Source organism: Dendropsophus ebraccatus, chromosome 10 (genome assembly GCF_027789765.1).
Source record: "Dendropsophus ebraccatus isolate aDenEbr1 chromosome 10, aDenEbr1.pat, whole genome shotgun sequence".
Taxonomy (NCBI): domain Eukaryota; kingdom Metazoa; phylum Chordata; class Amphibia; order Anura; family Hylidae; genus Dendropsophus; species Dendropsophus ebraccatus.
In genome coordinates this window covers 44710023-44723202 of record NC_091463.1, presented here as the reverse complement: position 1 = coordinate 44723202, position 13180 = coordinate 44710023, and the positions used below count along the sequence as shown (strand labels likewise).

Below are 13180 nucleotides of genomic sequence, written 5' to 3'. Positions count from 1 at the left end.
AAAATGTGGCAAACACAAAACAATATGTTGGTATTGCATTTCATGTTTCCCCATTGACTCTTAGTTAACATCAGTCTGCAGCGCCATGCAACAATTTTGTAAACGTTGAATCACAGCTTCTTTTTTATTTTACAAGAGCTAAAAGCTGAGCTGTGATTGGTTGCTATAGGCAGTTTACACCAGGGTATATTTTACATCCTTTGATAAATCTCCCCCCTAATCTCACAGCCCCCTCAGCCTCACGCTAACTTCACCTGTTTTCCAGCATGTATTTTTTACCAGCCTCCGGCAATCTCTCAGAGTTTAGATCAGGGATGGAGAACCTGCAGCCCTCCGTCTGTTGCAAAGCTACAGTTCTCATCATGCCTGGACAGCTAAAGCTAGTTTTGCAACAGCATGGGGGCTGAAGGTTCCCCATCCCTGGTTTAGATGTTCAGGAAGAAGCACAGAACTAACAGAAAGAAGAGAAAACCATGTCCAGGGTGGTTTAAAACACAATGAAAACCATTGACCTGGCCAAAAAGTGGATGATTTATTGGGTACCTTGATACCTAAAAAGTCTAAAAATTGTTTATAGATGGGGAAGAAACATTGAGAACCATTTGGTCAAGAGTTATATAGGACAATAAAACATTTAAAGGTAATAGCGGGGTGTATCTGTGTCCTTCAGTAGGTGGGTTGTACAGGAGAAACATTAAAAGTGAGAATATAGGGATACAAACCCATAATGTATCTACCCACTATGTGCATTACTGAGGTCACCACCTTCTGGGTCTTAAAAAAATTGTGTCATGAAAAAAGGAAGGTAAAATCAGATGTGTATCATATACATATATGTGAAGGAAAACAAAAATGCTACTATTAATAAAGAGACTTACTATAATGCTTTTCTCTTCCATGAATCTATGAATGTCCTGATTTCCTCTCTGAGCTGTGATCCTGCTATGACCATGTAACAGTGCACACACTTTCCCACAATCCCCTTGCTTGCATGTGAAGTGAAAACTAATTGCCAGAATTATTGGGACAGATCTGGAGACTACAAGTGAGCTAAGCATGGGTGACCCAACCTAGGGGAGACAATAGAGCAACAGGTTAACAAAACAACACAGACATGCGGGATTAGTAAGGCTTTAAATGATACATTTTAAGAAAAGCTTGTACATTAAAAATATGTTTTATTTGACATAATCCATCAGTATAGACCTAGTTTTCTACACAACCTTTTTAAGCTTACTGAGGTCTGTAATATTGAAGGGGGGGGGGGGGGGGGTCAGATAAAAATGCTCTCCAGAAGTTAGTTTACACTGATTTATTTGATAATTATAATGTATGATGACATAGGAGGGGACATGCCATGTTTTACCACATGTTTGTGTCTTCAAAAATTAATTCTAATGTATATCACAGATCTCCAGTTTTGTGGCCATAGACTTTAACAGACCAAACATAGTCTACAATGTTGACTACATTTAGTCAACTTGATGGTCACATATGTTTTGTTTGAGGCATCCAAAAGTGTAGTAAACTATGCCTCTGGGAATTATTGGAAGAATATTGAACTAGGTGAAAAACAATCTAACATATACATGTTACTTTATCCTTCCTAGGTCCACCATGTCAGATCTCTTCATCTAGTGATGCATTCAGAACAGAGCTGCGTTTTGACCAGTTTGAGCTCACTCTTCTTGAGCTTCCCAGTGGACAAAAGATGAGGGCAAATTGGCGGCTGTACTACCCTCATGCGCATGCTCTTGTGTTTGTATTGGATGCTAGTGACCATGGGCGCATACAGGAAGTGGCAGGTGTCCTTTCAAGTGTCCTAAAACACCCTAAAGTGGCTGGAAAACCATTTTTAATGTGAGTACCTGTTTCAATCTCTCATTTAGATTTCATAAAGAGCCTCAAATGCCAAGGCAGAAGTGTGGTATTCTATGCTCCTTTATCTTTTTGAGAAAAAATATCTGATTGTTGAATAAAGTTAAAAAGACAGTACATTATGTTAAAACTTTTTTTTTTAATTTTTGCTCCAAAATGCTAAAGTTTAATGAAACGTTAAACTCTTCATATAGTTACATGTTTCTTTACATTATAATTTCAAGCATACAAGAAAGACTATAGCTGGCGGAATGTACAGAGACAATTCCTGTAGTCTTTAATGTGAATCTGACAGCAGAAGCTCATTTTCCAAACTGCTGACTGTTACATAGCTGTTAGGGCAAGGAGACATGTGGTACCATTCCTATATCTGTCTGTGCTTCCAGAACAGAGAAAATGCTTTTATTATCCAGTGCAAAATATCAAAGAAGCTCCTGATCTATTAAGGGCTTTAACACCTCTTCCCTCCCCCTCTCATACCTGACCCTGCTTGGATGTTCAGGGGAAGGTTGTGTTTCCTTTATATTTTATGCATTACGGTGGATTTTAATAAAGGAACTTACACTTCATGATGAGTGCCGCAGAACTTTTCTCATTATATGTATCTCGGTTAGACCTTTGGCAACAGAGCACCACCTGTAATCTATATCGATATCAGTTCCACATGTAATCTATATGGACTGTGGGCACCTATGAGGAGTCAACCAGCATTAACCCCTAGATGACATAGGACATACTGGTAGGCCTTGGGTGCCTGTCCCCAGACGACCCTGGGTGTACCGGTACGTCCTGTGTTATAAAGCGCGCTCCCTTTCCCATTATATATAAAATAAATAAATAAATAAACATATGCGTAATTGTCCAATCTATTACGTATACATGTGAGGTATACATTGGGAGTATTTCCTAATGTATACCTCCAACAGATGTATTCTACTCTACAGTATTATAAATCACCCATAGAATCCCATGTTATACCATGTGGTACAGGATGCTTCTGTATATAAGTATATACAGCAAAAAAAGTTACGCTAAACTTTGCTATCTGTTGGGTAAACTGATATGGAATTGTACCAACATATACTCCAAACATAAGGTCATACCTGAAATAACACATAACAGTTTTTTTTTGTTTTTTTTTTGCAGTCATAGATTTATTACTGTATATGGCACAGGTATCAGATTGTGCCCCCCCAGCTGTGGCAAAAAAACAATTCCCATCATGCCTTTGCAGCTAAATTATTGGCTATATTTATTGTACTAGGCCTTGCTGGGCCATGGCTGCACTGTTAGCCTGCGAGCGGACTTGTCCCTAGTCTCAATTTCGCTCAAGCCTGTGTCTATCATATAGTGCCAGCTGGTACCCCTGGCCATTGGTTGCCTCATATACTGCTTTTCCAACAGAGAACTCCCTGCTGGACTTGTTTGTACTTCACCTACACACATAATGCTGATTGACTGTATACAACGAGCTGTGTCAATTATTCAGCATGAGTGGGGCAAATAGCTATTTAAGGAAAATGTAATATACCCATGCTCATATCATCCACAATTTTTCTTTTTTCAGATTAGCAAATAAACAGGACCGAGCCTCTGCACTTCTACCTAGTGAGATTATTGAACTGCTGTCATTAGAGAAACTGGCAAATGAAAATAAGACCATTTGCAGAATTGTAAGTTTTTTAGATCTTTAATTTTACTGATCTTTAATCAGTAGAAGTAGCCAGAAAATGATATATAACATATAACATGACAGGCCAACTGTAATCATTGAAAGTTATAAGCATATTACTGCACCATGTCAAATGAGTAGTCTGTGACATCACAACCACTGCTGACAAATGTATTTATTTGAAAAGCTAATGTACCATTATGATAACTGTTTTTTTTTTTTTCACTACCTTGACGGTGCTCTGCGCTGTTTTTTTGTGCATTGCCCTGGCTCTTTCCCCTGGTGGCGGGCCTGGTACCCCAGTGTGATGATATTTCCTCCCCACAGTGACACACCTCCATTAGAATCAAGCAGGGCCATGTCACTGAGGGGATATCATTACACTACGGGCGCCAGGCCCACCTCCAGGGGAAATAGCCAGGCCGGTGCACAAGAAGGAAACGTTGCTGAGTGCAGGAATTGGGCGGTGTTTTTTTTTGTTTTTTTTTTAAAAGGACCGCACCACCGGGATCACTGCACCGGCACCGGTAAAATAGTTAAGGAAAAAAAACCTGTTATCATATTGATACATTTGTTTTAATATTGATGTACAGTAAAGACAATGATTTCCTGCTGCTAGTTAAGTAGAATATGTTAGTTCTAATTGTCACGCAACTTCATTTGGTTTTCCACAAAGCAAGAGGTGACCATACTAGTCCTGGTTAGTGTGAAGATGCATGGACAGGTTTTATTTAATTGAAATTGACTTTTTGTGGCAAGTCAGAAAGTCCTATGGATTTTTGTAACACGGCTTACTTACTTATTTTATGTCCATGTTTAATCGTGTAGGAACCATGTTCAGCAAGTACAGACTTCCATTCCAGTCATGACTGGGCTATTCTAAAAGGACTGCGTTGGGTCTTACGATCTGTGGCCATCAGCTATTCTACCCTTAGTGCTCGAATAATACAAGACAGTGCAGAACAGAAAGAAAATATTCACCACAGAATATCTGTGAGGCCTCAAAATCACAGGTAATATAAAACTGTTTCATTACGCTAGGTTACATAGTTAATATGGTTAATAGAAGCTTTCCTGTTTTTCCTTCATCTAATGTTTTTTCTTTGGCAGCTGTTGAGTAATAGTTGAGTTTATGCCACATTAAAAAAATATTTCCGAGAAAAAAAAAAAGGATTTTTAACCCCTTCCTGTCAGCAATCTGCATATATACGTTCCTATTGTACATACCCCGTGTAGTAGGAATGTATATATATATATACGTTCCAGACTTCAGGGGCTGGGCTGCAGTGAGAGCAGTCCCGCACACATAACTGTGTTCGGGGACAGAGGTAATGAGAGGCAGCTGCGATCCTGCAGCTGTGCCTCCTTAACCCCTTAAACGTTGTGATCTATAGCGATCGCGGCGTTTAAGGTACTCAGTGACAGAACAAGCTTCTGTTTCTGAGTGATCGGGACCCGACTGCTTGTGCCAACAGGCGGGGGTAAGTCTCTTACCTCTGTCCTGTCAGATTGGCGATCCATGTATAGAGTCTGCTCTTAGGCAGGCTCTATATATCGATTGTCAATAACACTGGTCTATGCTATGCTATGGTATAGCATAGATCAGTACATGCAGTCTATTGGCTGCATGTTTTTCAGTGATAAAAAGTGTAAAAAAAAAAAGTGTAATAAAAAAGTTTTTAAAAGTATTAAAAAACCCTTATAAACCCCCCCATAAAAGTTTAAGATACCCCTTTGCCAATTATAAAAATACTAAACAATAAATAAATAAACAAACATATTACATATCGTAGAGTGTGGAATTGTCCGATCTATTAAAATATAACATTATTGTTCCCGCACGGTGAAGGCATAAACAGGGGGAAAAAAACACACCAGAATTGCTGATTTTAATAAATTATATATCAGAAAAAAAATTATAAAAAGCGATCAAAATGTTTCTGTTACACCAATATGATGTTAATAAAAACAAGAGATCATGGCACAAAAAAATGACACCCCAACCAGCCCTGTAGGTGGAAAAATAAAAGTGCTATCGCTCTTAGAAGTTGGGGAGGAACATTGCACTAATTTGACCCAGACTTTTGTGCATCAAGGGGCTCTGTCTTGAAGGGGTTAAATCTACTACGCTAGAAAAATATACAGATTTGTAAATTACCTCAATTTCCCAAAACATGCCTTCTAGTACTGCTGTATGCTCTGGAGAAAGTTGTGAAGAAAGTTGTGAAGACAATGTTCCCTGCTGCCACCTCTGTCTATGTCAGGAACTGTCTGGATTAGGAGAACAAAGTGAAGGGTTTGAAGTTTTTAAATAGCAGTAATTTACAAGTCTAGCACCAGTTGTATAGTGTTCCATATATTCAATTAAACTGCATATAGTGCTCCATATACTGCATTACAAGGCAATTATCCCCTCAAAGCATACCTCTAAAATATTGTGGCTGATTGAGGAAACCATGATTTTTTTTCCTGTTACCATAGTCCACCATAAAAAGAAGAAATTTCTTATTATATTATCTGATGATGTTTACATTTTTACTTATGTATATCCTTAGATTCATAATCTAACAAAAAGTGTAAAACATTAAGTTGTTACTGCATATGGCATGTTTGCATTTGTTTTATATTTGTTTTCCAGTGATGTGTTGGGGTGGGATATGCCTCACGACAGCCTCACAGAGCTTGTGGAATACAAACCATTTCCAGGTAGCAAGAAAAGGCCTCTAAAACCCATTCAGAACATTTGGAATCAGGTACAACTATATAACAATTGTACATATACTTACATAAAGATAGTATGGTGGTACCTCGGTTTAATAGTAACTTGGTTTAAGAGCGTTTTGGTTTAAGAGCTCACAGTTTTTCAAAATTGTGACTAGGTTTAAGAGCATTGCTTTGGTTTAAGAGCTCCCTGTACTGCGTGGGAGCAGGAGTGGGGGAGGGGCATGGTCTGCATAGCGAGTCTATAGCCCTGTACTCTGACCCAGGAAGTCTCCCTCACCTTCTAAATCATAGCAGATCCACTTCAGACTGGGGCTTACATCAGAGGCAGGGGCGGATTAACTTTACTATGGGCCCCGGGCTGTTCACCAACCTTGGGCCCCCCCAAACCACTGTAACTATGGCAGTACTAACTAAGTCTTTTTCCTCCATAATGCAGCCTGTAAAGGACCTGTGGTGACATCATTGTCACATGATAAGGTCCATCAATATATTCTTTAATGTTACTGTATTGTTTCCTGGCTGCAGTTTTGCCCTAATTTGTGCAAAATTGCGGTAAAAAGCAGCGATTTTTATGCAAATCATGACTGAACATAAGTCTGTTTGGGGGGCCATGGGCCCCTCAGGAGCTCAGGGCCCCGGGCTACCGCCCGAAACGGACCTATTGTAATCCGCTACTGATCAGAGGACAGGACTGTGGAGGTAATCTCTTCATAGCTGTAACCCCTCTCCCCCCGAACAGAGAGTACTGCTATACAAGACACATTTAGGCTATGTTCACACAGCGTAAAAGTACAGCAGTTGTTGCAATCGGCAACAACGGCCGTACTTTGTACGCCTAGGAACGCAGCATGCTCTTCTATAGGATCCCGGCCGGAGCGTATACACATAGTATAGGCTTCGGCCTTGATCTCATACGATGCCACAAACAACTGACATGTCAGTTTTCTGCAGCCGCAATTCAGTAAATTGCGTCACCGGCCGCTTGCTTCATTGTGTTCTGTGAGGAGTTCTGAGTTCTTAATTTAAAGTAATGCACCCATGTCTCAACTTAAAGGGTTTGTCCCACCAGTGTATGATCTTGTAGCTAAGCAGAGTTCATGTTTTCAGTGTGAGTGCCCTTTCTGCTTCTCTTTTCCTTTTATCTATTGTTTTCTGCTTTTATAGACTGGACACAATCTAAGCAGCATCAATAAAAAGCGAAAGAGAAAGGTGAAAGTTACTAAAACTGCACCCCCCCAAGTTCTGAAAGTAAATCATAATGGAGAAGATGAGCAGGGACCTGAAGTTAGAACATCGCCCTCCAGAGGCGTTCAAATTTGCCATAATCTGGGACACAGAGCTGTTATCATGCCAGATACACAGGATAATCTACAAACAACTGATGACGGTAACGTAATGCACAATATCAATGTACAAATGATCAGCAAATTCAGCATAGTTATTCTTCTTGTCAAATCTTATAGGGTGTTGCAAAAGGCAAATTTAAAGCACATTAGAAGAGGAGTAGGGTCAGAGATAGGTCACAGTATGAGCACTCTCGCTTGGGCTCCTCTTCCCTCCGCATAAAAAACACAGAAGCTCACGGCCGTGGTGAACACTCCTGTGTATAGGGGGGGGGGGGGACAGGCAGCAGGAGATTTAACTGACAGCGGAACAATCGTTCAGTCATCAGTTACTGAAGGTGTATGGCCGCCTTTAGGGACAGACAAGCCAGACATCCCACTTCCAGTGAAGCCACAGTGATGTTTTTTAAGCCAGAACGCAGGGACAAAACTGCCTAAAACTTATCAATAAATTGGGCACAAACTATGTAACATAGAAACATTGAAGATTGTCGGCAGAAGAAGACCACTTGGTCCGTCATTTCAAGTGTTTTTGACACTTATAAAACTTTTTGACCTGTCAAGGTTCTCAGGGATAAGACCCCCATCAATTTCTAGATATTAACAGGAGAATTGTGGCTGCTTCGCTCCCCAGCTTGGTGTTCAACATGTCTCATTGCAGGAGATAGGCTCCATAGACTTATAATGTAGCCCATCTCCTGCAATGAGTTGAGGAGTGAAGCGTGCTGCTACATGCTTCACCTGGATTTAGAGATCAGTGGGGGTTTCGGGACAAAGATTGATCAATACTTTTAACATGTCTGTGTGACAAGTTTTTTTAAAAATGACAGTAGCACACTAAAAAGAAAAATGGAAAGCTTACGCATGCTTTATTTTATGATGTGGCTTTCATGTGGAATATGACATGAATTTTGCATCAAAATCTACATGAAGCCCACATAACCATAATTTCAATGGGAAATTTTAAATCTGAATTGACATCAGTTCTTGGTGTGCTTTTTAGCCTTTAAGTCAATGGGGCCAAAAATCTCCTGCAAAAAAAGTCAAAACCACATAAAAACATATCAAAGCTGCTTTGTTTTTAATAACCATCTAATGTTGTCCACATGGCATTTTGATTTTCTTGCTAAAACTGTCCAAAATTTGACATAATAAAATATTATGCTGATTTATACAGGTTCCAAGAAAAGAAAGAAAAAAAAGAAACCTGTTTCAAAAAAACAAATAAAATCTCTGGACGTTGGAGCCTGCACTGGGGAGATGGAAAACACATTTGGTGAGTTCAGCTTAAAAATATTATGGCAGCACATTATCAAAAAAAGACAGGGTTGACATATGAACATGCCATCATTGTGGACAATGTTCAATATAAAATGCTCTTCTAAAAATTTGTTTTACTCCTGTGAGGATCTGTTCCAATTATTGGATTATTATAATTGAACACAGCATAGTACAAATACACATATAAATACATATAAGCACATACACAGCAGACCCTTCTTTCTGTATGTGCTACCTCTCCCATCCCACTGTATCTAAATTCTTATTCACTGATCTACATATTTTTCTAGTTTGCCCTGTGATGCTAAATCCTAAACATTACTAGTTATTTTTCCTGAAAGACTCTAAGGTCATAACTAGTAATGGAAGGAAGCACATTATGAGAGTCAATGGTCATCCAGCTCTTAAGAACATGGACATTGCAGAACATTGAGAGACATGCAAAGAATATCTGGGAGTGTTCCTCTAGACTAGGCAAATGGATCCAGAAAACAGTATTTATATCATTACAAGTAAAACAATAAAGAATCAATGCTTACCTCTTTGCCCTCGCCCCGCTGTTCTCCTATGGGTCTTCAGTGTCCCGAGACGATCCTGCCTCCGCTTCTGAGATGGACTAGTCTTGAGGGTGACAGCCCACTCAGCCAATCACTGATCGCTCCATTAGATGTTTAGATACATGTGAAGGACTCAATAGAGAATTAACTGTCAATTGCCGGAATTCCGTGAGAGGAGCATACGCTCAATCATTCATCCTCCGGCCAGAAAAAAAAATTATTGGCAAAGGTCCAAAAGGACCAAAACAGTTGCTATTAATGTTGTGGTATTCTAGCTTTTATTATGAGCATAATTTTTTCTTATAGGAAGAGAAAATGTTATATTTTATCAAAGTTTGAACTAAAACATACATGTCATCAGGAAAAAAGGGGTTTAAAAAAGCCAATGACTAGATAGGGCTAGTCATCATTCCCTCTCTATCCCTGCCTTAACCTTCTGAGAAAACTAAGCTGTTTTTATATTTTTTTGCACTAACCCGGACTGAACAATGCAAAGAAATCATGCAGAAAGCACCAAGACCCTAAAAACACAGCAAATGCAAAAACATCAAATTTGCCAAAAAACTCACAAAACAACTTCCAAATACCAGAATAATGATCAAGTGCAAATAGAGAAAAAGAAAACCGATGAGGAACACAGGACCAGAACATGTGACAAACCCCATAGTCTGGACTTGATAGATCCTCCGCCTGAACATCCACTACTCTCTGGCATCATACTTAGGGTGCGTTTACACAAAGAGATTTATTTGGCAGATTCTTGAAGCCAAAGCAAGGAATTGATTTAAAAAGAGAAGAAATCTCAGTCTGTCAGATAAATCTCTCTGTGTAAATGCACCATAAGAGACTATTGCTTAGCAAGTTTATTGTGTTCAGTAAACAGAAAAAGACAGTATAGCAGGATTTCTGCTACCGATAACACATGCATCTTTTGGTTGGTGTCATTGATGATGTGTGGCCAGTTTAAAGGCCCTAGTACACGAGCCTATGGTGAGGAGCAAGTGAGAGCTGACCTGTCAGATCAGTGCTTGCCCCTTGTTCCCCACTTGCTGCCGATGCTATTACACACGCCGACAGTGAGCAAGTCAGGGGTCGCCAGGAGGTGTGGGAGGGGCTCCCAAGATGATCTAAAGATTGTCCAGGGAGCCCATAGGACATAGCAGCTGTCTGCTGCCGCCGCTCCTATTGCTCAGAGCGATGATCACAGACCACTAACAGACCATCGTTAAAATTTTTTTCAACATTTTGAAAGACAAGGATCAACATCATGCATGTCGGCTGATCGTTGCCTTTTAACAGTAGCTTTTACACCAATGCATTATTGGTCATAGCGGCCGATAATCGTCTGTATATGGCTGATAATCGCTTGGTGTAATAGGGCCTTAAGTGACAGTAACAACCACTATACCACGTTATGTTAGGTAGGGATCAATGCAGCCCTGCTTTCACCCACACCACTCTCCCTACCTGCTTGGAAAGTCCACCTTAGATTGTGGCCCCTAAATTGGCAATGGTCTCTTCAGTTCGATAAGTGCACAAGAGAGAAAGTCAGAAAATTTGAGTCAACACTGATTGGGCACATATGGGCAAAATGTTTAGACAGATAACAAGTCAGATAAAAGTCTGGTTAGGTCAATATCTTGCATGGGCTATCATGCATGGGCATCAGCATGGAGTGGGAATTTATCAGACAGATGTACAGGTATGTCATTCTTGAGGAATTAGGTAATTTGAGCTAAAATGAGACAGGATTATTGCCCGAAATAATATCATATGGACCAAGATATTGAACTTGCCAGGCAGTACCATCAATGACAAATGTATCCTTCTTACATTGTTACTTATTTGCAAACTTTATCTAGATGTCCCAGGATCTACTCAGGTTCTTTCAAACGTGAGTCCAGTTACAAGACAGCTGTCTGCCTTCCTCTTTATTTTCCTGATGTGGGGACATAGCCATAAAGCGTAAAATATCATTGCAATGTGTCTTTCATTATTCCATTTTTTGTCACTATCCCAGCAATATTGATTCTATTGTCTCTATTGTTTGTCTGACAGATCTTTATCGAAAAGCTATGCATGCCCTTAAGCAGAAACAAGAACAACAGAGGGACAGACCTCGTAGCAATCAAGAAGTTAGCCCAATGCAATAAGAGAAGCCATCCATGGTGCCAGCAAAATGTACAAAAAAGTGTTCGATCAGCTTATGGAAGGGGCTTTATTCTTTCCAAGTCACCTCTCCATACAACTGCATCTGGTATAACAGTTCAGACCCATTCAAAATTGTATTTTATTCAGCCTAAAGCACTTTATATTAAGCTAGATTTGGCAATCCTTGATGTGTTTTTCCTTTTTGTACCAAAATCAAATGGGATTTGCATAAGGCCCTTCCCCCACCCCCACCCCCACCCCCACCACCAAGCAGCAATGACATCTATTTGCAGATATACATAGAATAGGGGATTACATGCTGATGAGTGGGGTCCCATCAGTCAGAAAAAATTATACCTCATTTTTTTTTATCAATGGAGGTCCCGTGAGTTAGACCCACGAAAGAGATTAGCATATCCTCTATCCTATGTACAATTGATAACTATTGGAGATGAGAATAGCACCATGTAATATTGGCGAGAATAACCCTAGTATTATGGGGTACTAATAGAAGAAGGCAAAAAAAGAAAAAACATAAAAGGCACATGACTGAGAAACAACCCAATAACCCCAACATTACAACATACTTATTAAAGGGAACCTGTCACCCCCCTGTGCCAGGGTGAAGGACATGCAACCCCCCACTAGAGCCCCGGATACTTAGCCCATCTTACCAAGTCCCATTCCTGGAGCCGATCCTGGGACGGAGATATGCCCGTCTGAAGCCCGGCGCACAGGCTGCTGAGATATGGAGAATGAATAGAGTCGTCATAGAGAATGAATGGAGCTATCATTCTCTATGGGCGTCGGACTCACCTCAGCAGCGCGCGCGTCGGGCTTCAGACGGGGATATCTCCTTCCCGGGACCGGTTCCAGGAACAGAACTTGGCAAGATGGGGTAAGTATCCGGGGCTCTAGCGGGGGGTCGGGCGGCTTTCACCCCGCCACGGGGGCTGACAGGTTCCCTTTAAATTAAAGGGATACTCGGGAGAGTTACTTTTTTTTAAATACATTGCTATAATATTATTTTATTATTTTGTAAAATAACATAATTAAAATAAATGCATACCTTTTGGGTTATACGTCTATTTCTGTCTCTGCACAGCCAGCAGTAATACAATCACTGCCCACTGTGCAGAGGCTGGCGCACACAGTGACCGTAACAAGCAGCTTCCCTCCGAGTTCTTTATGTTCTAATAGAAATTTACTGTATCACTAGTGCTGATAAGAGCAGGGGATAGGGAACTGCAGGGATTAGACAGCCCTGTAGTTCCCAACATGAGCATTGGTGGCAGCAGAGGGGCCCATGTTGCCCCTCAGTGGTGCCTCTCAATGGAAATTGATATATAAACAAAAAAAAGGATAGAACTGATAGACCTGCGGCTGGAACTTGCTTTCATAATACAAACATAAACACTCTGTAGTTCATAAGATGTCTGACATTATCTGACAGAATTTTTCAGCCAAAGCCAAGAACGGACTATAAACAGATAACCGGTCGTAAAGATAAGACTGAGATTTCTCCTCTTTTCAAATCCATTCCTGGCTTTGGCTGAAAAAATCTGTAAGATAAT

At 40.3% G+C, this 13180-nt stretch overlaps 1 protein-coding gene across 2 annotated transcripts in view; it reads left to right on the top strand.

The window, feature by feature from the left end:
• ARL13A (ARF like GTPase 13A) overlaps window positions 1–12254 on the top strand; it is an 87832-nt gene extending 75578 nt beyond the window's left edge. The window contains exons 1-8 of one of the 2 annotated variants that reach the window (XM_069986481.1): window positions 989–1045; window positions 1611–1860; window positions 3446–3551; window positions 4379–4563; window positions 6189–6303; window positions 7439–7661; window positions 8795–8893; window positions 11514–12254. In XM_069986481.1, the coding sequence (XP_069842582.1) occupies window positions 1712–1860; window positions 3446–3551; window positions 4379–4563; window positions 6189–6303; window positions 7439–7661; window positions 8795–8893; window positions 11514–11608 (972 nt within the window). In that variant the 5' untranslated portion in view covers window positions 989–1045; window positions 1611–1711 and the 3' untranslated portion in view covers window positions 11609–12254. Of the gene's footprint in view, window positions 1–988; window positions 1046–1610; window positions 1861–3445; window positions 3552–4378; window positions 4564–6188; window positions 6304–7438; window positions 7662–8794; window positions 8894–11513 lie in introns of those variants that run through there. The other variant, XM_069986480.1, reaches the window with a different exon arrangement.
• Window positions 12255–13180: the final 926 nt, after the last annotated feature.